Here is a 25,157-nt window from a genome sequence, read left to right on the forward strand (position 1 = left end):
CCTCCTGCCCCCCTGCCCTGGCCCCCCCCCAAACTCCTGTTCCCCCCCCCAGGCTTATGTGACCCCCACCAACCTCCTGCCCCCCCGACCTGCCCTGACCCCCCCCAAGCTCCTGTCCCCCCCCAGGCCTATGTGACCCCCCCCAAACCCTTTGCCTCCCCCCGACCTGCCCTGACCCCCCACCGGCCTTCTGCGCCCCCCCCATATCACCCCCCCCCCAGACCCACCTTGCCCCCCCCTTGCCCTCCCAGGCCCCGCCCCTCCCTAGGCCCCGCCCCCCTGACCTGCCCCCGCCCCCCCTCCCCGCGCTGACCTGCCCTCCCCGCCCCTCCCCCGCCCTCTCGCCGCCGTGCAAATCTCGCGAGACACCGCGCGCTTTCACTAGTGCGTGTGTGCGCGCGTATGCGTGTGTATTCACCAATCGATCCGATCCCGGCCGGCCCGGGCCCAGCACCGCGGGGGGGGGGGGGGGGGAAAGCACCGGCCCCGCCACCTGCCCGCGCCCCCACACACCGCCCCGCGCCCTCCCCACCTGCCCCCGGCGCCGCCGCCCGCCGAGCCCTCCCCCGGGCCTTTGTCCTGCCGCGAGGCCTTGCGGCTGCCGCCGGCCTGCGCGCACCCCGGCCGGGCGAGGTTTCTTACGCGAGGCCGGGGATCCGCGGCCTATCCATCCCTTCTTCTCTCTCTCCCCCCCCCCCCACCCCCCCCACCTCCACTCCATCCCCGCCCCGTCTCCCTTCCCCGCCCCGGAGCCGGCGAGGGGCGAGCCCCCACCTTCCCCCCCGCTGCCGCAGCCCCCCCCCACCCCCATCCCCTCCGCCCTTCTCCCCCGCGTGGAGCCCGGGTGCCCGCAGCGGCGGCGGCGTCTGGCTCACGAGAGGCCGCGGAGCCGCCCCTGGCCTCCCCCTCCCGCCCGTGCCGCCGCTGCTGCCGCCGCAGCAGGTTCCCTCCCTCCCTCCTCCTCCTCCTCCTCCTCCTGCTCCTGCCCCCGGCGGCGGCGGGATCCGAGCGGTGCCCGGGGAGCGCTCGGCCCGGGCAGGAGGGGAGAGGAGCAGCAGTAGCGGCGGCAGCGCCAGGTGAGAGAGCCCCGGGGCGGCGGGAGAAGCGCGGGGACCCCCCTCGCCTCCCGCCCCGGTGCCGGGCCCGAGGCCGCCCTGGGGGCGGCGGGGCCGGGGGGGGGGCGGTGGGTGGGTCGGGAGAAGCCGGGCAGCGACCCTGGGCCGCGGGGGCCGCGGGGGGCGGAGGCTGTGGAACGCTCCCCGCCGGTGGCTGCGGCGGGGCCGGGCCGGGGTCACGGCGGAAGGGCCCGAGGCCTGTGCCCCGAGGCGGCGGGAGCGAGGCCTGGGCCGCGGGTGGCCGCTTAGCCGGGGCACGGCGCAGCGCAGGCCCCGAGGGCTCCGAGCGCGGCCCGGCCCGGCGGGCGGGGGGTAAGAGCGGGGCGGAGGTTGTGGGGGGGCCCGGCCCGGGGGGCCTTGGGGCGGCGGGGGTGGTGAAGGGGCTGGGCACGGCCTGTGGATCCCCGGCCTGGGAGTTGAGGCGGTGCTGCTGGCGGTGCCGGGGAGGAGGAGGAGGAGGAGGCAGGCCGAGGCGGTGCAGCAGCTGGCAGCGGGGCAAGGCTGCTCACTCACCGGCTGGTGTGCAAACGCCTGCCTCTTGTTCCCCGAGTGGGGAGGCAGCCTGGGACAGAGGTGCTGAAAATCACCCCGCGAAGGAGCCGGGGAGGGCAGGGAGGGGGCTCGGGGGCAGCCCCCCCGGCGGGGAGCTCGGCCCTTTGGGTGGGGGGAGACTAAGGAACTTGTGGCAGCCCCTTCCCCAGGCCGGCATCCCAGCGAGGGGATGCGATTCCTTCCTGGATGGTTGTCCTCTGCCTCGTAATGGGGGGGGGGGGGAAGACCTGGGAGTACTTTAACATCTTTGCGTTCATGGCTTGTCTGTCATTTTCCTCAGTGCACAGATTTCCTGTTTTGAAAACTAGGCTGCTGGCTTTGATGGGGTTTTAAAGCCCAGAGTAGAATTAGGTTTCTCAAATAACCACATCTAGTATCCCATTAGTTTTGGAGGCTTGTTATTGATTTGGGGGAGCAGTTGTAGATGCCCCCCGGATGGATTCACTTTGCCCCCTGGAACTTAGATCTGCAATGTTTGGAGGAAACAGCAGGGACAAAATGGACAGTTAATAAAAGGAACAATTGTACACTGCCTATTCTAGAGGGCACTTGCTGCCCTTCAAGAACTTTCCTCATCGCCTCTGCTCTTTATACAGAAAAGCTTTATCTTCCGTTTCTTTTTTTTCCCCCTCTTCTTTTTCTCCCCCCCCCCTCCCCACCTGAGTCCAGAAAATGAAACTGGAACAGACATTTCTGGAAATGAACTTGATTGGTGCGGTTGGGAAGATGTGATTCACAGTTATAATGAACATTGAAATTTGTCCCATTTTTTTTTTGTATTCGCAGTTCAGGATTGGAATTGTACATTCTCTCTTTTTTAACCTGTGCTGCTTTGGGGGTATTTTTTACAACCCTTCCAATAATGGCATTTGTTGTGTTGGATTGCCAAGAGGTACCCCAGGTACACACGGTATAGAGAAGCAGCTGTTTCACTAAAGGTATCTGATGCTTTACTCTGTAAAGTAAAAGCTTTAAACAAGCCTTATTTTCTTCTAATCCCTTTCTGTGCTTGGAAGAACTGGAGCTCTTAGTGAGATCTGGAGTTCAGGAAGATCTAGGATTTCCAGGAGTGGCCAAAAATAAATGATGGGCTAAAGAACGTTGCTTTTTTTTTTTGTGCCCTCCTCGTCATGCAGCATGGATGAAGAGCTCTGAAGGTTTTACTCATAACACTCTGGTCCCATGTTTTCCTTTTACTAAAGCATCCAGTGGGAGAATGCGACATAATTGGTTTCTTGGATGTAGAGATCTTGAAATGGCTGGTACAAGAGATAGAAGAGGAGACTCTCCAGCAGGGTTACGGTTTAAATACAGTAATATGGTGACAAAGTCATGTTATTATTGCACAGTAACCTTGCTTTTCTCTTGCAAGAAAAACGCTTTCTACGTGGTTATGCTGCAGAACAGGCAGTCTTGAGTCTCCTCAGTGGCACGGAATATTAAATCTCTCTCCTTTCCTTGCATTGCATAATCGGAATGTTGTTCTCCCGTAGCAGCAGAAATGATGGAAGAATTGCATAGCCTGGACCCACGGAGGCAGGAACTACTGGAGGCCAGGTTCACGGGAGTCGGGGTTGCTAAGGTGAGTGTGAGTATCTTTGGTAACGGGCATGACTGCTTGTCCATCCCGCACTGCGCTGTGGTGGTTTAATTTCTACGGTGATAGTTTCGCTTTGCTAGCAGAATGTTTTGTAGCAGTAGCTGTGTTTTGACCGCTAACATGCTTGAAGTATGTTGAAGAGGAATGAAAATGGGATCTCTTATGAGCAGATGTTTTACTATGCAGAAGATTTTGGGTTCTAATTAAGTTCTTAGGAGTTGCTCCATCTTAAGACAGCGTGCACACCCTCCAAAAACACCCCGTGACAACTTTGTCTTTGGAAGCGGGAATCTCATCTGTCTCTTCCTTTCTCAAAGAACGCACTGGAGAGAGCTGAATTTGGCCACTTGTTAGATACAGTTTCAAGTGTCCTGTGTTTGATACACCATGTAACCAGACATAATATATCCAGGAATTCGTTCAGGCCTTTGTGGGTGCAGTGTGCTGAAATTGTGTACTTGGTCGCATAGAACACACACACAGCAAAGTACTTGAAGGTGAGCTCTTCTGTGTCTGTGATCCACAACCTGCTAGTAAAATCCCATCTTTGTCCTCACATACAACTTCGTAACTGTTCAGTAGCTGCCTTTCTTGATTGAGGCACTTAACAACACAGTGTGGTTGCTTGATATATTAGCACTAAGCTGTTAGTTCTCCAGATGTGGTTGGTAGCATTAATTGATAGTCTCTCTGAGCGATGAAATGGTGGCAGAACTCATCTTAAACTAGGTCAGCGATAAGGAGTTTACTTTTGAGGAAGATACTGAGTTTTGGGCAACATTAAGGTAGATGGTAAAACAACGTATGACTGAGAGAGAATGTTCAGAAACCTCTTAGAATTATTTGGAGAAGAAACTTTGTAGATACGAAGCAAATCAGAACTTGAAAAAGGGGTTTGTTTGAGTTCGTACTTCTCTTTCTGCGCTTCAGTCAGGACTCAAACAATGTTAAGGCCTGGAATGAAGTGTAAGTAAAATGCTCAGCTGTATAAGGTAGTGTAGTGAGGAAGATTAACACTACAAGTTGTTAAGAGGTAACAATTTCAGTTACTGAGGTAAGGGGGGGGGTGTTTGATCTTTTCCCCCACTCTTAAGCCTTTAATCTTAAGGCTTTTACTAGTATAAAAATGTATGGTACGTAATGTATTTATGATCTTGAAAGATATGTTTTACACAACATTACCACTTTTTATGTACTTTTTCATCAGTTTCTTGCCTCTTCCCCCCATGTATGTCACACTAACACCTTTAGCTGTACCAGTACAGATAAAGCCAAACAACTTTCTAGGGTAGTTAAGACTTAAGCATAGACACTGTTATTGCTTTAAAACAGTGCCGACATACTAACGCTCACAAAGAATGTTAGCAACTCTTCTTTTTAAAGAAATAACCTTTAAAAGATACAGGAAAGCAAGTCTTAATTATGTTTTCAATATGTTTGGAGCAGAAAGTACATGCCCTTTCTCTGTATGGATGAATATTAAAAACTCATTTTTGTTTCTAAGGCATATCCAAGTAAAAAAGCCTCATTTCTTGGAGGCTTCACTTTGAGCAAAGCTGTTCTGTTACCGAGTTCTATTTTTACCTGTTGTTATGCAGTATAGTGTTTTACTTTGTACTAGTCAGTAAACTGTTAAAGTGCATTACACTTCGAACAATTTCTATTTATTTACTTGCATACTTGCTAATTTGCAATAGATCAGCCAACCATTGATATGAATTAGCATGACTCTACTATGTTGCAGCAAATCTTGGTTGCAATATTAATCTCAGATACTACGTTCCCTCCCAGGTTGGTGCTTCAAATTCCCTCCCTACCCCCCCAAGTCTCCGTCCGTCATGCTCCGCACTGGCATTGGTAGGTCATTGTCTTAAAGGGAATATATTGGGAAAGCTGTGATACGATTTGTATGATTCAACTAAGATTTTTTAGCTCTCTCCAATGAAATGTTTAAGGGAAAGCTACGTAGAGTAAGGCAGTGCCATCTAGTGGGACCGGGACTGGCACATCCTCCTGGGATAGAAGGTATTCTGTTGCTGTTTATTGCATAAAAGGAAGAAATGTCATCTTAGATGCTCTCCTATTGGGTGAAGGCAGCAAGCAGTTGTAACCGAGCTTCCTGCCTTCCACCGACTGGGTGGATCAGTGTGTTTGGTTAGGTTTCTTTAATGCTTAAAAGTACAGGGTATATTTTGGACCTGCATAAAACTAAGGCACTAGTTTGCAATCTCAATACAACTGCAGCTTCAAAGCCCGCTTTACAAACGTAATTACAGGTGTTTCTGAGAAATGAATGAGACTAAGCTCATCTAGAATAAATTTGTAGGTTATTTTTTAACTATTAAAAAGCTGGAGAGTGATGGGATTCTGGAAGAGCTTTCCAGTAACACTAGTAGAGGACAGAAATCCTAAACTGCTTTGGAAATGGCTGTGCACTGTCACCTCCTGTGGTAGCTGAAGGCACAACCCAACGACTGAGGTCATTTGCAATCCCCAGTGCCTCCAAATTGTGTTGCAAGCCTGTGATGAATTATCTTACTTAGGAGCTGGAAAAAATATTTCTCTAGAAGCTGGGAGTTAATGCATGGAATCAAATTGATGAGCAAGGAATGTTTCTAGGCAACTGTTAGACTCATGTGGTTCATCCAGGTCACTAAATAGCTTCAAAAAGCCAGTGATGCTTTAGATGTCTATTCTTGCCATATGGTAAAGTGCCATTCTTCCTCAAATTTGCAAAGCAAGTCCTTGAATCAACATGTGACTCTCTGACACCTACCAGTATTTCTGCTTATTTAGCTCCTGTTTCTGTTTACTTACTTGGGGAAATCTAAGTGCATTCACTTGAGGTTATTCCGACTAGTCATCCCAGACATCTTCCTTGGGTCAGTAGGTACAGAACACAACATGTAGTTTGTTTCTCTAGATAACATTGTTTAATTTGCTCTGTTCTCATCTTCTGCCTCCCTTCCCCCTGTTTGGGTGCTGCCTTTAAGGTATCAACTGGATTAACTCCAAAGGGGTTTTGTCATTTCCACAGGCTTTTCGTGGAGAAGAGTTGGAATGGGTAATTGTGATGGGTGACTCTGTATTTGCACATGGCTTGTCTTCAGGCTTAACCAGGGTGGATCATCACAACAGCACACCTATCTTCTACAAGTTTGGTCTTTAAAAGACCTCCAAATTAAGTTGTGTTGTTATAGCTAAGTTAAAAAGGCTGAAGTATTTCTAGAGAGTAACCTTCTCTGTCATGCTGTAAGAACCATGGTGATCTCCATCCAGAGGACTGTGCTAGAATTGAAGAGGTATTGGTCTTGGTGGTAGCTAGTCCTCCCTTTCCTCCCCCTTTGAGGTATCGTAAAGAGGGAAATGAAAATAACTTGAAGAGTGTCACTTATGTAGCAGAGCATCTGCCTCTAAAAAGAGAGTTGCTCATAAAAAGAACTGCGTTGATCTGTATTATTTTGGGGTTTACCATTTCTCTCATTCTAGCAGCCTTGCTCAGTTCAGCAACTACCAGTTGTGGGGTCTACTTAGCAACACTTCTAGCAGCAGATTTACCAAGTTGAGAACTCATGTTTGAGAATCATCATGTCTTCCTTGGAGGAAAGTGGTGCTGCCGTGGCCATGTTAGCAGGTGTCACATGCCACCAGAACTAGTTAGTAAGACTTTCAAAACTTAGATTTGAATTTATCAGCTACCACAGAATGTGCCAGGACTTTATGCCAGATACTTGAAAATTGCTTGGATGCTTCCATGTGCAACATTACTTATTTCAAATGTGTTGTCTGGCTACTGGAGCCCAGACGTAGTTGTCAGGTCTCAGTTCTATTTCTGCCCCTGAACTGAGGGTTGGGGTGAATTGTGTGACCCTTCTGTCCAGTTTGCCATCCATAAAGTAAAAATACTGTTTTTTTTCAAGCTGAGAGAACTCTTGAGGTGTAATGGAAGCCAAGCAAATCCCGTTGCAAATCTGCTTACCCATCTGATACAGTGGAGGTTACCTGTGAACATCTGAGAGCAGATTAACTCCTCATGGCAGAAAGACCTAGGTGATTCGGGGGGTTTATTGTTGGCTATAACAGTGAGCTTTCCTAAAAGCCCAGTTAAGAAGCAGGCTGTAATTCTCATACTCGCATGATGCTTGTAATAAGAATATGTCAATTAAACCTGTCTCATACAGTAGCTCTGGACCAGAGTAACTGGAAAACCATTTCACTTTGGTGTAAGCCTGCGTGGAGTCAGCACTAACTTTTAGTGGAAGTAAGGATTGACTTTTTCCCTTTGAAATCTCTTGATTTGCCCCAGAATTCAGAAGAACTCGGGTTACCTTGGCTTGAGGTAATGAAGCATGTCTCTGCCATTTAGTTAGCAAGAGGATTTTGCAATGCATGTTGCTGTAAGTCCACGTTGGAGATTCTGGCTAGGCAGCTTGAATTCCTAGAGCTCCCTTTCAATCCAGGGAGTTGGAGAGCACAAAATGGAGACTGCCCAACATAAGAGTTGCTGACAGGCCTGAAGGATCATTTTGGGAGCTTGGAGAGGCTGAGGGAATGCACAAGTCATGCAAGGCAGTAGATAGGCTTGAACAGGAGATGGGTAAGCAGTCTGAGTCAGGCTGGTTTTTCGACGGGAGATCCAATTTGAGCGATTACCAGGCTTGGTTGTTCCTATCGAGACTTCAGTCATTGTGCCTCATTTGTGGCCTTTCCAGGGCTCTTGCAAAGGGAGACATGACTAACCAGCTCTTGTGAGTGGACAGATTCTAAATACTTGCCTTTGAGTGGGAGTCTTGAAAGCGCCTGCTGCTGCTGCATCCACTTCTCAACATGGAGGCTTTGTTGTGCATAGGTAGGTCACGGACTTCGAAGCAGCAGTTGATAGGTGAATCACAAGGGAAAAGAGCATGCCTGCTTATCTCGGAAAGAAATTCCTTGCGGAGGAGGAAGTGTGTGCTGTTCTTGTGCTTGTCATTTGGGTAAACACTATAGAAACTATTAGCTGGTTCCAGATGACCCACGTATTTTGAATTTTTGCTGAGCCCCATCACCGATTCTCTTGACAGGGTACAGTGGATGAGTGGGCTGGAAGTGATAGCAGAGAAGTGCAGTATTATCCCCAAGTAGTCTGTGCTAGAAAAGCCAGATGCCAGTGCAGATGACTTCTGGAACAAAATTCATAAGCCCTTCCTGTGTAAACTATTGCGTGTTTATTATTCCCAACTGCTACTTCCCTGGGCAATATTCTGATGGTGTTCTGTATTCTTTGCCATTGCTTACTTATAATTTTTTCCCCCAAATTCAGGTTCATTCCTTTAATTCCTTTTGTGTCATGACCACTTTAAATGGTATGCTAAATTAAGGCCTGAACATTTATCCAATGTCAGTTGCTGAGTTAAATATAAACAGTCAGGAATGATAAAACATAAATTTGAAGGGGTTGTTTTATACACGCACTCACTGACTGTTAGTTGAGGGGGAGATACTCAGATGGATGGTTTCTCATATCCATTGTCTAAACCTGTTGCTATAAGCACTTGATAACATGAGTGAAACTGGGTATCTAGCCTGGATGATCAGGAAAACTTGCCTTTCCTTTCCCTTGCATAGCTATATGAGAAAAGAAGTGCACCTGAGGACTAGACCTTGCTCCTTAAAGATCCTGGGTATTGCATCTTTACTGCATGTTCTGATGAACAGTTTGTGTTTCCATAACCAGATTACCTCAAAACAAGACCTTTTTTTGCCAACTTTGACATGAACAAGGTGCTTCAGCTCCTTGCCTGTAAGAGAGGTCTAATACTTTACTGTGAGAGAAGCATCAGTGGAAGGCCCTCGAGAAGGTAATCGAGGGAAAGGAAAGCTCATGCAGTGCAAATGAGTCAAAACATGCCTACAAAGAATTAATTCTGCATTTATGCACAATATCAATACACATGTCTGTGACCTTGCTGGATGCTTGTAGACAACTGACAAGCTGTTCTTTCCTGGTTCTATAACTAAGCAGTTAGCTCCTTTTCACCCTTTCGACTACTGCGTTGAGGTCAATTTTATGATGTTAGTGTCTAGAGGAAGTTTGAAGTAAAGGGAAAGTAGGTTTCTTTGATCTTCCAGAATCTGTGATCAGAACTGAACTGCTCTTTTGTTGATGCAGAAAATGGGATTGATTCCAAGTGCTGGAGCTGGAGGTTTCCCACGCAGAATAGTCAGTACAGGTAGTTGTGGTACTGGAAGTAAGAAAACAGTGTGGATTTTGTATTGGGCATTTTTCCAGCTGCTTGCATTCCAGAACTTTACATTCAGATGCAAACTGAGTGGAATTTTTGTACTAGAGAGGATAAACTTGTATTTCTAACTGTAGATGGCTTCATCAGTTTATTTCTCCAGGTGACCCTAGAATACAGGCCCATTGCTGAGATATTTGCCCTTCGTAAGCCACTGATGTATCCTGCCAACCACAGTGTTCCTGAAAAGCTCCAATGTGGCATTTTGGGAGCAGCTGTTCCTGTCATTTGCTATCCATGTGCAACATGGAGACAGTTGGGTTTAAGCAAATGTGGGAACAACTTGCGCTTTCATCTTCATCATGTCGGAACCTCGGCCTGTCCGTCTGAGACCAGCAAATGTGTTGAGATGCTCCTGCACCTAATAAGCTTTCACACTTGCACAGAAGGTTGATGTCTTGGACATGGTGCTGAGGTCTGAGTTCAGGAGAGGAAGTGAAGGAATTTAGGGGACAGCATGCAGGCAGTTTATAAACCAGCTTTTTACATGGGTGAAAACATCAACTTTCTGTTGCCATTTGCCATAAGATATTACTCTCTTTTTTTATCAATGAGGCCTTCATGTGGTTGTAGCTAAGGATAGTGTTGGCACTGCCGTTAAGTCATGTTGGCCTAGGAATAAATCCCAGGAGTAACCCAGAGTTCATAGAGTCCCAGACTGGTTTGGGTTGAAGGGACCTTAAAGCTCATCCAGCTCCAGCCCCTGCCACGGGCAGGGACACCTTCCACTAGAGCAGGTTGCTCCAAGCCCCTGTGTCCAACCTGGCCTTGAACACTGCCAGGGATGGGGCAGCCACAGCTTCTCTGGGCACCCTGTGCCAGCGCCTCAGCACCCTCACAGGGAAGAGCTTCTGCCTCAGAGCTCATCTCAATCTCCCCTCTGGCAGGTTAAAGCCATTCCCCTTGGCCTGTCCCTGCAGGCCCTTGTCCAAAGCCCCTCTCCAGGTTTCCTGCAGCCCCTTTAGGTACTGGGAGCTGCTCTAAGGTCTCCTGGAGCCTTCTCTTCTCCAGTTGAACAAGCCAGTTTAACTGATTGCCAGTTGTGAGCCATCACATTGGGTAGTGGGGTGCTTGATGCTTTGTTTAAAAAGCTGAAGAGATGAGGTAAAATATCTTTCTGGTCTTGAGCTATTTGTGTGCTGAGTTGAAGGGGTAATGATATGGCTTAAAGAGTATAAATCTGCAATTTCTCTCTGAAGTTTTTTGCTTTTAAAAGGGAATCCTAAACGTGGAGCTGCTTGAGCTATTCAAGTGTTGTTTGTTGGCTTGTTTGGGTTTTGTTTGAGGTTTGTTTGGTTTGGGGTTCTTTTGTTGGGTTTTTGCTGTTGAAGCAACTAAGCGTGTCCTTTTAGGAGAAACAAATGTGGTAGCTAACACTCACAGTTTACTACAGGAGGTAAACAGGCCTTTTACTGTCTGTGTATGCCTGCTCAGAAATTTGGGTTAGTAATAGCTAAGTTGTGTCACAAGTGTAATTTGATGGTGGTGTTTGTCTCAGGAATGGGAGAACTGCTCCCCTCACAAATAACCTCTGGGATTTCTCTGTGGTGTTAAGGCTTCTCCCTACCCCTCCCATAAGTTTTCTACTCAAGTATATGATGGTAAAGCGGCTTTGCCTTCAGGAAGGATTGACTGGTGGGAAGTGGTTACCACAAAAGTAAGAATGCAAAAAATAGAAGAAATTTTTAGGGAAAGATGCTCACAAGTTCTTAATGAAGAGGTAGCTTTATTGTGTCATTATTCCAACAGTAATTGTGTATCTTGTTTTCCTATCTTTGTCAAATTCATCTAGATTTCTTAAGTTAGATCTGTAGGAGGCCACTTTTGTGTCAGAGCACTAGGCTAAGACACGGTGACTTTGCATGATTCACTTTTCTTTCCTTTTAAGACCAGTTTTGATACAGATCTTAAATAATCTTAAAACTGCTTGGATATGTAGAAATGCAGATGTGTATCCGGTAGAGCCTGCAAAGACGCAGGCAGACACTTGTAGGTACCTGGATACTATGTTGGTAAATCTATTCCAGCCTCTTGAATTGGCGCTTTAGCCTGGTAGGAGCAACTGCTCCGTTGGCGGGTCAGCCATGGGTCCATAACGTAGCCTAGTGGGAAGGATTGTCTGTGGGTTCACTTGTTCACTTTCCTGGTGTTAAAAAAAGCATAAAAATGACGCACTGAAAGAAAAATCAGTGGTACTGCCAGCATCTGATAACAGGAATAGCTGCTTTGCCAGATGGAAGATGCCTCTGAATTCTTAGCCCAGGGTCAAGCAGATGCTTGCCTGAAGAGCTGAGCTTGGAACTACCACTCCTCAACAAATCACAAGCTTTGTTTCTCACACCAGTTGTCTTAGACTTTCATGAATACTGCCTTAGCTCTTTTGTGGATGTGGTTAAATAGAGCACTTGGGATAGAAATTAATACAGAAATATCATTGCAAAGACTGGATTGATATATAGAGAAGAGACCGTCCAACTGGCAGTCCAACCTCTGTCTTGCTCCAAGCAACTGCTGAAGTTTTTAGTGCCCCATCCCATGTCTAGGTTTTTACCCGTGTTACTGTTGTATCCACATGACTTAGAGCAGGGTAGTTAGTGCAGAGATGCAGTGTTTGATAGGACGTATCTGCCGTGTATGAAGGTTGTTTCTAACAGTCTTTGCTTGTTTTTCACTAGGGTCCATTAAATAGTGAGTCTTCCAACCAGAGCTTGTGCAGCGTGGGTTCTCTGAGTGATAAAGAATTGGAGGTAAGCAGGCACAAATCCGCATGGTAATCGGGCTTAAGGTGGAGGTGATAGAACTCAAAACCTAGAAGGAGTTGTGTGATAGCGAGTGACAATATTCCTCCTTTGGGGTGTGGAAGGGACCAGTGGAAGTATTTAGTCTGGATCTTACCTCTCCAGTCTCTGGGCCACGCTGTGAAATGGTTCTTCTTGAAGCTTACCGCAGATTTCACCCAACCCTAAAAACACGGCATTTGTAAAGCTCAGCTTATGAAATTGTTTTCAGCTGTGTTGTGATTTGCGTGCTGGCTTTGGATAAGGTTTGGGCCAAATCAAAAGCCAGAGAGCATTAATGGAAAAGTTTGCCTTACCTATCAAATATGTGAATTTGCAGAAGTCTGTACAAAGAGGAGCATTTTTATGAATCGCTCTCTGGAAGTGCGGGGAGGTGAAAATTTATGCTTTGTCTCTGTTTAATCTCACTGCTTTAGGATTAACTACTTTGAAACGCTTGCTAAAGCAGCAAACTGAATTGTAGAGTTACAGTTGTACTTTGCAATTCCACATTAATAAAGCCAAGTCTCAAATTTAAATGCATTTTCTTATGCATTAAAAGAACTTTCTGCATGGTTATCAGGTAAGTTTGGGATCATATTCCCCTCTATTACATGGCAGTACTGATATGAGGTGTCTGGTGAAGCTGAGTCTTTCGAGAATGCAGAATGTTAAACTCCTTGCAAGTAAGTATAGTTAATAGTGGAAAACGGAGTATTTGTTCTTCTTTTACTTGGGGTTTTTTATGCACGTCTGTGGAGTGATTTAAACTGACCGAGCTGACATAATCAGATCTACCATTCCTTGTTTTTTCAGGCTGTAACAGATAATTTTGTGTGTAATTTTTTGTTATGTAAGTACTTGAATGGAAAAAACAACTTAAAATGAATCTCATTAATATGCTCACAGCTCCATGGAGGCTGTAATGGAGCCTGTGGTGTTAAGAGTCACGCCAACGCTGTTCATGAGTTGCTCTTCACTACGCAGTGAGGAGGCTATGTCACCTCCTTTTACACATACAGGAGCTGGTACAGCAAGTCTCTAGATAGCTATGGAGTTTTCAGTCCCTTCTTTCTTTGCAGACACGATAGCCACCTTTGTCTGAACAGCCCCTTCATCCTCTTACCAAAGCAATGACATGTCACTGACTGCCCAGCTGCTAAAATGGAGCTGTAGATGTCCAGCAGCCACCGGGGACACGGCCAGGTTTAGCTTCTGGCTGTGTCAGCTTTATCCTTTTTATCCTATTAAAGGAGGTAGATTGATCTCTGTGCTTACTGTGTGCAAGTCTTTTGGCAGAGATCTTTAAACAGGGTACTTTAGACTTTGGTTTCCAAAGAGCATGAAAGTTAGGTTTACCACAAACTTTCTGGCCATAGTTTTCCCTCCCCCAGAGCTGCGTTCTGCACATTGTGGTTTTCTTCCTGCCCCCAGGCTATAGTTTAGTGGTGGCTGCAGTGATTGTAAAGCATACAGCTCGGAAATTATTTGGGACCCTTTGGGATAAGACATGTTTTTATAATGACGTTGGTGGTGGAAACGACAAGATAATCTGTCTTTCCAAAAACCTCAGTAAGCTGCTTCTAGTGCAGTGCCTCCTAATGTTTTCAGCAGGTTCGGCCGTATAAGTGACCCTGGTGATGGGGAAAGCACCATGGCAGGGTCCCCTCCGCTCTCACGTGTCTAGGCTTGCTAGCCTTGTACAGACAGATAGGCATGACAGTTGTAGAGCCTTCATGCCTGTGCTATATGTTGTGCCTCTGCATAAATATATCACTGTCCACTGATAAGCTGCTCCTCAGGTCTCTGGTTGCTCACAGAAATGGCAGATGCAACTGACCCTGACTTTAATGGGAGCAGATGAGGAGTAAACCAAAGGCCGGGTGAATTGCAGCCTTCTCCTGTCTCGGGGAGATCTGCCTTGTTTTGTGTATGGTTGCTGTTGTGCACCAGTGGCAGGATAGTTCTTGTAGCCATCTGCAAAGGGCTTTGGGAAGAAGCATTAGCTGCAGGCAAGATGAATTGGACTGGTAGACTATAAGTAGCCACTGGACTGCAAATTTGGATGTCTGTACTCAAACCTCCTTGTATTCAGACTCCTCTTGTACCAATACTGTGATCACTCTGAAATGATTTACACAGGTTTTTTGTGTTTGAACTCGTTCTGCCAACCATGTGAAGTAACTGGGCAGTAGAGGCTGCAGCTGAAATAGAGAAAAGCCTGATTAACCTCATTGCTAACCATGTTCTCTCCCTTCTGCAGCACATATATCAGAAGGTAGCAGCTATTTGAGAGCGATTGTTTCTTTAAGTACCAGCAGTAGAAATAAATGCACCAGAGAAGTGAAATGGCCACAGGGGAGATGGAGCAGATTATTGTGTTTTGGCATTTTTCTTTAAGTCTTGGAATAACTGCAGAAATGTTAATTTTGAAGTATTGTTTAACAGACTCCTGAGAAAAAACAGAATGACCAGCGGAATAGGAAAAGGAAAGCAGAAGCCTATGAGACCAGTCAAGGTAATTCACTCTCCTGACCCTGCTGTAGGAGTCCGGAATGGTTGGTAATTCGTGCACAGTCAGTGTCCAAGGAAACTAATGGCTCTTCTCAAGGGTGTGTCAGGCAGCTTGTTATAAACTGCTCCATGATGGTATAGTTCTCCTCTGGGAGCCTTGTTATCCTCATTGGCAGGAAAATACTCGTCTTCAGCTTATTTGCACAAACTCTTGCATTTTCGTGGGACAGGCTGCCCAAAGGCTTAATGTGGCTTCTCTGAAGTGTTGTTTTGGTCCCACGTCACTACATATACAAGAGCCAGACTTAAATACAGGCTGTACCCTCTTCCTTGCTTTTTGAGATGTATGCCTGCCTTGGTAGAGTCAGTTCTCACCACAATAAATAGAGAACAAACTGTACTCAAGTATAAAGCAGGCAGTGCTGCCTCGGAGTACTAGTGAAAACCCAGTGTGTCCAAGTTCAGGTTTTCTAGCAAATGGGCACATTTCTGTTTCTTTTATTCATCAACAAGAAAGTAACAAGGATTGTGTTGACAAAACTGCTTTGATAATACTATAAGAAGAGAAAAGAGCTAAGTTGTAATGAGCTGGTATTAAGCCACCCCTAATTATTTCTCTAACTCTTACAGGAATGCTTGTGAGAGATCTAATAGGCAGTAATGTGCCTGATGGCAGAGGAGTAGAAGTATCCTTTGCTCTGTCCTTACCTTGAAGGAAAGTTCGGAGAACCTACACCACTTTCAATGACCATTTAGTGTTTCCTGAGTACTTTAGCAAGTACAAATGCTGTTTGATAGCATTTGACATGTTTGGAATTGGGAGTTAATTGAATTGTCAGCTGTGGACCCTCCCAACAACAGCACAAGAGCTATAACCCTGGGGCAGTCTTTTGTTGTGCAGAAGCTTTTGTTGTGGAAGGTGTTGCCCCTTTCTACCTGGAAAAGAGTGTCAAAACATAGGAGTAGTTTTAAAATGGCATCATAACTTCTGTTCTTAAAAATACAACTCTTATTTTCATCCTTTGTTTTTCTTTTTAGGAAAAGGCACCCCTAGGGGACATAAAATTAGTGATTATTTTGAGGTAAGCAGCTTTACATTGTCTGAGGAATCTGCTTGAACTCACATTATGCAAAATGCCTGATGACTTTTGTTACTGATCCATCGCTGGAGTTATTGACTGGTGATGTTAACCTGATATGCTCAAGTGTGATTAGATAGAGGACATGAGACTTCTGGAAGTTGATTTTTAAATTAGCATTTATTTAAACAGTTGATAAAACAGTTTTTTAGTAGAGCAGCCACATAAATACGGGTTTGAGATTGATTTCCATTGGAACCTGGATCTCGGATGAGGATATCTCTGAGTATGTAAACCTATTTTGATAAGTGTCCAGTGCTGCTAAAGAACCTACCTGCAAAGTCTTGATTCAAGCAGGAGGTTGTTTACAGGGTTCCCTCTCCAGAACAGCTTGCCATGGGAGGCTGGCACCACCTGGGAGATGGAGACCCTTCCCAAACCAGTGATGGACATCCTGAAAATCAGTTCTTTGTTGATTGTGTGGTTTCTGAAGCTTTTCTAGGTCTGCACAACCCAGAGCTCTTAAGTTTGTTCTTTATTATACTGACTAATTTGGAGTCAGAAATTAAGTGCTTATTGGTGTTTACTGCTTTCATGGCTAAAGTTTTTTGTAAGCTTGGTGCACAGTGTGGTGCAGGAACATAAGGATTTCTGTACTAACTAGACCAGCTGCCCACCTGCTTACTTATCCTGTCTTTAGTGGTGACTGGCACCAATACTTCGGTGGAGGTGCACAGTTCTTGCCACTCCTGTGGTGCACAGTTAAACACGGGGAATGGGCTTCGTAATTCTATGTAGTAGATAATAGATCTATATCCGTGTGTGCAGGTTTGTATCTTTTTGTGTTAAAAATGTACTCGCTGCAAATAATGTTTGTCTGAAGTACTTTTGCTATTAGGTTTGAAAACAGTGCGTGGAATGTTAAGGTTTTCCCCTTAGCTTCTATTCAGTTTGTTTTAACGAGTCCCTAGAGCCTATAAAGCTTCATTTTTAAGATTGATGCATTTCTTCTGTCTCTCTTAAATTTGCTTAAATATAGTATCTCAGTGTAATTACTGATGATCAAACCTGTTCCTTTGGCCAGTTTGCTGGGGGAAGCGGCCCTGGAACCAGTCCTGGTAGAAGCGTGCCGCCTGTCGCCAGGTCATCACCGCAGCATTCCTTATCCAACCCCTTGCCGGTAAGTGCCTCCCTGGGGACAGAGCTGGTGCCATGGCACTGACTGGGTTGGTGGCTGTGCTTCAGACAGGTAATAAAGGTTCTGAATAGGAAAGAAGTCTCTCTGAAACTGGATTCTGGCAACAAAGCCAGGTGGCTGAGACCCTGTGACAGTGGCTAGTCCACTTGTAACTGGTATGAATATCTGAGCTTAAAGCATGCAAGATGAATGTTTTTAGCATGCTGTGTGATTCCAGAGAGATCACTGTCGTTACTAAAAGGTGGAACACACATATTATCTTGTTTTCCATTGTAGCTCATGAGCTTCTCCTTAGAGTTGGGAGGCTATTGTGTGTTTGTATAGCACTAGTACAATGATACTCTGGTCTTGATCGGACCCTTTGGGTATACTGAAAAACGTGCATACCATAGTTGCGTTGGGAAGGTCTTTTACTTCTGCTTATGTGCATGTGACTCGTAAGGAGCATTGGCAAAAACTTGTAAAGAAATGTGTGTACATGCACATCTGTTGCTATTTTTTGTTATGTAATTCCATTTTGCTGTCACAGCGTTTCTGCAAGATCTGAATGTGAAGAAATAACCAAGAGTTTAAGCTGTTTTAGCACAGAGCAGCTAAAGACGTTTCTTTCAGCTAGCAAAGCAATAGTCAGAAGCGCTGGTGTCTGAGCTCTAGTTTTGACCATTGCCTGGGCCCCTCTTTAAAAGTTTTCAGGATTTGAATGTCCCAAACCCACAGAGCACTGTGGGAAGGGTTGGTGTTCCAAAAACCAAATGCAAAGTCATTCCCCATTACATTGTTCTGCAGAGACCTTTGCACAGCTCATGAACGTGTGCTGAACTAAACCCCAACACTGGGTGCTCTGCTCAGAATTCAGTATGTGTTGCCAGATTTTGGAAGCTTTGTAATGCTGCTTTAAGGGAGAGCTTCACATATGCTTCTAGATATTTATGAGAAGTTTAAAAATTAAAATAGACCTCATTAATTGAATGGCCTTTCCTCCTATCTTGTATTAATTCACTAATACATCTCTCTAAAGAGAAGTTAATGAAAGAAGTACCATCCCTGAATGTTGCAGATGTGTGAGGTATTAGGGACAGTTCTTTATTGCAGCAGATGAGATACCCTACAGGTGTTCACAATGGGACAGGTAGACTCTTCCTCTGGCATCCTTCTACACTTTGTATGTATTGAATAGGTAAAAGGTTGAACAGAGTATTTCTTATGTGGTGAATACTTATGTTGCAGTTAGTTTCAGCTAGGCCAGTTCATGTCTCTCCTTACGCAGGTACTCTTTGTGTTTCTTCTGTTCTTTACTCTTGCAGCTGACCCTGTAATATTTGCTTATTCATAAGGAACTATTATGTGCATTTCCAAGATCCTCTTCTTACAAACGGAATAGCAATGGTTAAGCCCCCAAAAATAGGGGGATGAGAGAAAATTGGAGAAGATATCTTACCCATTACAGATGTCAGTATGGTCTAGGAAGAGAGCAGAGTGTTAAAATGTCTTTCACCATGAGCCAAACCTCCTCCAAAGCTGTGAGTTAATCTGTACAGGATTGTAAATTTTCCGCAATCAGAACTTGCAGAGGAATTGTAATGGCTTCAGGATGTGACTTCTCGTCTTCAAATCTCTTCACTGCTTTCAATTGCCTTGCTTCTCCTTTGATCAGAAGAATGATCTGCAGGTCTTCAGACTCTTGCAAGGTCGCTCTCGTACACAAACATTCTTTTGGGGCAGAAAGCACGCTCTTGACATTTGAAACGTTAGGCAGAAAGTATGCTTCAGGTTGCACTTTAGGTTGCTAAGAAAAACTGAAGCTTGACCTGACTGTTTGCTTTCTATGTGGCATATGCCTGGCCCAGAGTTACAGCTTGGAAGGACTTTGGTGGTTATTACCCAGTTTTAGCAGTGATGGGCTGGCTTTTAAAGCAAGGGCAATGAGGTCTGAGTGCTGTAATCAATGTAGCTCAGATGATTCTTGTTCTTAGAACCCAGTTCCTGTATCACAGTTGAAAAATGAGTCTGCTGCAGGAGAAAGGAACTGGCCTTTAAGAGATATAATGCATCCTTAAAAGATTTTTAGTGCTTTGCTTATCTTATAGGAGATTGGTCCCAGCTATAATGACAGAAATGAGCTTGCTGTGACGCCTGGGTCCTGAACATGGTTAGATTGCTGACATTTAGCAGTTCTGACTAGTTTACTTCACCAGAATGGACCTATAGGGACATTGGCTGTTCTAAAATGAGTCCTTAAAAAAACATCCACTAGTATAGTTGTGAATGCATTGACCAAAATCCCAATGCACTAAGATTTTTGGATCGACAACCTGTTCTGCCCCATTGGCTCTGAAACACATGTATTTGCAAAGGAAGAGGGGGTGTTAACTGACAAGGAATTCAGTCCTGTGTGTTCATTTGTTACTTTTGGTTTTTTCTTAATTGTTATTCATCTTCTTTTTGATGTCTGCCATTGGAACAATCACTCCAGGAGTCATGTTTTGAGTTATCAGATCCTCACCACGCTGCCTGCCCATTCCTGAGCTGCTGCTTCGCTGACAACAGTTTTGGCAGAGTCAGAGAATTGGTTTCGGTTTGGTTTTGGTTTTTTTTTTAAAAAGAGGAAAGGGGGAAAAAAAAAGTTCATTGTATTTTTCTTGCCTGTGTTACAGCGGCGAGTGGAGCAGCCGCTCTATGGGGTAGACGGCAGCACAGCAAAGGAACCGCAGGAGGAACACTCTGCTCTGCCAACGCTGATGTCGGTGATGCTGGCGAAGCAGCGGCTAGAGAATGAGCAGCTGGCACAGAGGGGAGGTGGCCTCTGTTTTACTTTTGTCTCGGTGAGCAGCTCTGAAAAGATTGGAATCCTAAGGGATGTTTCTAGTTAAGGGATGGGGAATTGGAAGCTTTTTCTGCTCAAAGGCAGTAGTTCAAGTGCAGCCTGGTATATTGATGGCCATCATCTTCTGGTAAGTTCATCTTCTTTTGAGAAGAGTTCTAGGTCCCAGGCTTTACTTGTTTAATAAATGAGGTTTAAGTTAACGACTCAAAATCTTATGTAGATCAAACTAATAGCATCCGAGAGGCTAATCTGATAGGTGCACCAAAGCGAAAGAATGAAGTATAGTCTTGCTGCGAGAAGTGTTTGTTTTGGCCTCACTTAATCTCAGCTGACATGAATTATATTAGGCTTTTAAAAGCTTTGTCTTTTAGCAGGTTGGGCCAGGCTTCCTGAGAGAAACTGACTCTTGTTTTACTGAGCTAAATCTCTAGAGCATTCTTAAATCTTAACATGAAAGTATGGTAGCCAGGCCAGGCTGCACCTCCCGTGTAAAGAGAAGTGTATCTGCATGGGCACTAGTGGTCATGCTGAAGAGCATATAACAATACACTAACTTTCTTTTACAGGCCCAGCAAGGCAGCCCATCTTCTACCGGATCAGGGAACACTGAGCATTCCTGCACTTCCCAAAAACAGATTTCCATCCAGCACAAACAGTCACAGGTATAGCTCACTAGATGATACATCTCTTGGATATGAGATTGGAGCTTGATGCAGCTTGTCTTCCATGCCAGAGGGTACCACTTGTAGTAAACGTTAATGTTTCCAGTGAAAACAGTAGTCCCAACTGGGTCGGTAACTACGGATTGAAGTGAATCACTCTGAACTTTGTTCCTTATCCTGTAAAGGATGTTTTCAGTTGCTACAGCTGGAATTGGCCCAATCTGTTACTGAGCTTTCTCTGTGTCAATATGGTGGGCAGTTCTTCAGCTGTGTGTGAATGTGCTCAGGAGAGGAACACTTTAGCCCTGGCTGTTTCAGTTCTGGTGTATCCTGAATGTTCTTCCTCTCTCTGCAAGCGAAGATGTGAAGGAAACCTGAGTGATAGTTGTGAACGCCCCTATTCAAGCACTGGCTGCATCCATGCTGCTTACAGTACAAAATCCACAGTCTAGCTGGAAGTTCTTTGACCTCTGCAAAGTACACCCATGGAATAGTTTGTCTTGTCAAGCTGCAGCGTGATGTGTTCCTGACAGTGCTTCTCAGCAACTTCACTGACCTAGAGTCAAGATGAGCAGTAGCTCTTTTGGCTGTACTGCTGTCTTTTTGATGCCTTTTCAATTCATTCTTCTTGTGACTTGATGTCAAGATTTGCTTTTAGCTGTGTCATCTTGTGTTGCTTATAAGGATGTTCAGCTTTATCTGCAATGCCCCTTGCTTTTTTCTTCTCCAAGCCTGCTTTTAATCTTCTGTTGATTTTCATCCCTGATTTCTCTGTGACTGACCCTTCCCTTGAGTGAGTTTAAACCATCAGTTTTGTGTCAATCATTTTCTCACACCAGTCTGTGTCAGAGATGATTTTATTGCTGGGGGAAGTTCATTCTCCATTTCCCCAGCAGGTGGTACAAGCTCTTTGTGCATGCAGGACAGCAATTCTGCTTGTGGGGATACCTACTGGCTTAAGTCTCTGAGCTCTGCAGTGCCATCAGGGTCACATTTGTTGTCTGTGTTGTTGTCTGTGAAGATTCCTGTTTCTTGCTAGTGGATAGAGAATTCTTGTGTGAGAACAACACCATAACTCAAGAAAATGCCAAAGGTGCCTTTCAATCTTTGCTCTCCCAACACTGATACTTAGAATAGTGGTCCCACCTGGAGTGAGCAAGATGTTTTTATTCTCTCATGTGTTTAAGATGCCCGCAAGGTCCATCTTCTTTGAAAAGGGTGAGATATTATCTGAGCATGCTTTCTGCCAGTGCTCGGCTTCATCGTACTCTCCAGAGGTTTGGGTGCAGCACACACTTAAGGCAGAGAATACAGGAAGATGCTTGGCTGTGTGACGAGGACATGCGTGTGTTGTTTTTCCTTTCCAAACCTGTTTGGAGTTGATAGGCTTAAAAAAAAAAAGTAATCTTCAGTGATTCCCAGTTTGACTCATTCCTGGCAATGGGAGAAACAAGTCGGCATGAGCATGGTTTCAGTCAGTACTGTGGCCCTCCAGCGCTGTGAGGCGAGGGGAGCTGTGATGAAGTCATACCTAAGAGTGTACATCCTGAAGCGTGACTTCATGTGACACAGCACAAGCACATCTGGGCATTTGGCAAAATGACATAAATCATTTACTAAAGAAACTCTCTGTTGCTTGGTAGAGGGTGTGCAGAATAGGTTCTCAACAGCCAGCCTTCTCGTTGCCTTCAGCCACAAAGCTTTTGTCACACATGCTTTCTGCAGGCTGTCAGGAAGCAAAAACCACGTTAAGGCAGAAGTGAGGTGACCTGCCCAGGCCTTCTCTTTATCTTTTGGGATTTAGGCTCATCTTGCTTGATGTGCAATGCTGGCAGGTGTTCCTTTTTTGATCTTTCCCATACTGGGCATATGTAGAGAAGCAATGGTCAGCCAAGTTTGTCTCTTTCTTCATGGTGGTAGCTTCCAGGCAAGCCCGTCATTTGGGGAACAGTTACATAGCAACTCCGTAGGTAAGTCTCTGCTGACTCTGCTCAGAACCAGAATGCTTGCTAGTCATAAATGTGAGATCTGTGCAGTCATGGAGAGATCCTGTGTGTTGGCTGGTTTAGATGCTGTGTTCATGTGCACGCTGACTTCTTACGCTTTGCTTCCCCACCCATTGATGAGAGTGCCGAGTTTGAAATATTCCTCCTGCTAGAGTATATAGTACATGTCTTTTGTCTTCTGTTCCTGGGTATAACTCTCACTTCATTGGTGAAGGTATTTGAGATGTGCTGCACCCCATAAAACTTTCCAAATAGGTTTCGCTCAAGAATTATGATGATCCTGTCCCTCGTGGGCACTAATACATCAGTTTGTCAGAAACAAAGGCTTGTGCCTAACATTCCTGCTGTCAGTCTGTTACAGTATTTCAATGTGAAGACCTGTGTTTTCTGTCAAGACCTCCTTAGAATCCCCAGGTCTTGTCTTCTGTCTAGCAAGTGATTGTCTGTGCCCCTGAAAGATCTCATACATTCAATATTCCAGCTGAGGGTTGGGATTTGGTGGTTGTCTGAGGGTTTTTGAAGCCTTTTTCCTACAAGCACTGCAGGAAAGGACAGTGACTGTCAGAGATCACCAAAGAGTAGGCAGAACTCCATTATAAAGACAAAATTTGCAGGACATGGTATACTGTAGCCCTTTACATGTAACCAATTTGTATTCTGGTATTACCATGCAATAAGAAAATGGAGAATGGAGAAAGTTCTTCCCTGACTGCTAAGATACAGGGGATCGGTTCCTTCTTCTTAGACCTAACTGTTCAGATCAGAGGGGGTTACAATGCAATGTTACATGCTGACTATCTGAAATACCTGTTTTCCTTAAACGTGGTCTGTGGTGATTTTTTTCCCTACAGTCTGACCTCACAATGGAAAAAATATCTGCACTAGAAAACAGTAAGAACTCTGACTTGGAGAAGAAGGAGGGGAGGATAGATGATTTATTAAGAGTAAGTATTTCAAGTGGGACAGCTCTTTGAAAAGCTGCTATTTAAAGATACCTAGAATGCATGTGCCAGCTAGGCTGCACAGCCTAGGACTTTGTATATGATTTGTAGAACCAACTCTCACAAGGTAAAACAAATAGACTCAGCTCCACAATCAGCAAGGTAGTTGTCTGGCTTGTGGTGACTCTGAACCTGTTTGAATCCACACACAGCATAGCAGGGACTGTGGCTATGCAGTGCAGTTGTTGTAGCTCAAGTATAGTGCCTCAGCAGTGTTGCACATTTGTGTTTTGCAAACTAACCTGACATGTTTCTCTGCAGAATTATTCCCCTCTTCTAAGTACTGAGGAGCTGACTCTGCTTTTTGTTTAGCAGCATGTTCAGTAGCCTCTCAGTAGATTGGGAAGTTGTATTCTGAAATGCTTATTCATGGGAGTCAGTGACATGTATAGAGATGAGGAGAACATCTTTCGGTCAAACAGAAAGAATAAAGCTTCTCTTAACCCATTAGTATTCTTCAATAAAAGATAAAAACCTTTAAATCAAGGATCTTGTCTTAATGGAGGAGTTCTAATTGATTTAGCTTTCATCAGCTGGAGAGGCATCTCTTGTGAAGTGTTGAAAAGGATTAGAAGACATTAAAGGGAAAAGAGGGAAGGAAGGCTCTTGTGTTTGTGTGTATCTGGTCTCAGCACCTGAAGGAGCTAAGGCAAGCTTGTACAGACACCCTTTGCTGTTTAATCAGAAACCAGACTGACTGTTGGTTGGAAGGGGGATGGTTAAATTTATCTTCTTCTTAGTGAAAACAGTTGCACACAAAATCCTGCTGTACACTGTGGTGGTGTTAAAAACAGCAGCTGTTGCTGGGAGCAATCTGTATAGTGGGGTTGAGGGATAGTAACTCGAACATGAGTTTAATTGAAAGTACAAAGGGAGTTACCCCATCCTTTTCCTCTGCCAGTATTGTGGCTAAAGAAGGAGGATACACCAGGGGTGACTCAGCTGTTTTGAGACTTTGGAGCTGTGGCAAGGTCTTAAGCGTTTAAGAAACATAAAAATTAGACACCTTTTACTTGTGTTTAGTCTCTTTGTACTTTAGTTCCTTCTATGTAAACCAGGGTGATGGCACTTCCCTGTTCTAGAGGGCTATTAAGATTTGGATGGGTTAAAAACTGAAGAGCTTGGCTTGGATGTTTTGCTAAGAGGAACCTAGTCGGTTTTTACCCTGCTGGTTTGCTTACTTTAATTTAATCCCTAGAGCTAACTGGAGAAACCTCTTCCTCAGCAATGCTTAGTTTGGCTCTTTGAGTGGTTTAAAGTCAAAGGCTTTTCTTCTCTGTTCACTTTTAGGCCAACTGTGATTTGCGACGACAGATAGATGAACAGCAGAAGATGCTGGAGAAGTATAAAGAGCGGTTGAATAGATGTGTAACGATGAGCAAGAAGCTGCTTATAGAAAAGGTGAGCAGGGGACTTGCCACATCTCTGCAGTCACAGTTCACATCCTTGAAAACTTCTCTCGCTTCTTTTGAGCAGTGAAAACCTGCTCCTGTTGTTTTGGTGATAAAACACAACTGGAATTCTCTCTTGAATCCCTATTTCTTTGGA

General features: G+C 45.2%; 1 protein-coding gene across 10 annotated transcripts in view; it reads left to right on the forward strand.

Moving 5' to 3' along the window:
- The first annotated feature begins 414 nt into the window (after positions 1-414).
- Positions 415-25,157, forward strand: part of TLK2 (tousled like kinase 2) — a 44,351-nt gene continuing 19,608 nt past the window's right edge. The window contains exons 1-11 of one of the 10 annotated variants that reach the window (XM_030508591.1): positions 827-1,076; positions 3,161-3,249; positions 5,059-5,124; positions 12,224-12,295; positions 14,774-14,843; positions 15,878-15,921; positions 17,003-17,098; positions 19,771-19,938; positions 20,507-20,602; positions 23,460-23,552; positions 24,900-25,010. In XM_030508591.1, coding sequence (XP_030364451.1) covers positions 3,169-3,249; positions 5,059-5,124; positions 12,224-12,295; positions 14,774-14,843; positions 15,878-15,921; positions 17,003-17,098; positions 19,771-19,938; positions 20,507-20,602; positions 23,460-23,552; positions 24,900-25,010 — 897 coding nt within the window. In that variant the 5' untranslated portion in view covers positions 827-1,076; positions 3,161-3,168. The other 9 variants (XM_030508593.1, XM_030508592.1, XM_030508595.1 and 6 more) reach the window with 9 other exon arrangements.

This window comes from Strigops habroptila, chromosome 19, assembly GCF_004027225.2.
Source record: "Strigops habroptila isolate Jane chromosome 19, bStrHab1.2.pri, whole genome shotgun sequence".
Classification (NCBI taxonomy): Eukaryota; Metazoa; Chordata; class Aves; order Psittaciformes; family Psittacidae; genus Strigops; species Strigops habroptila.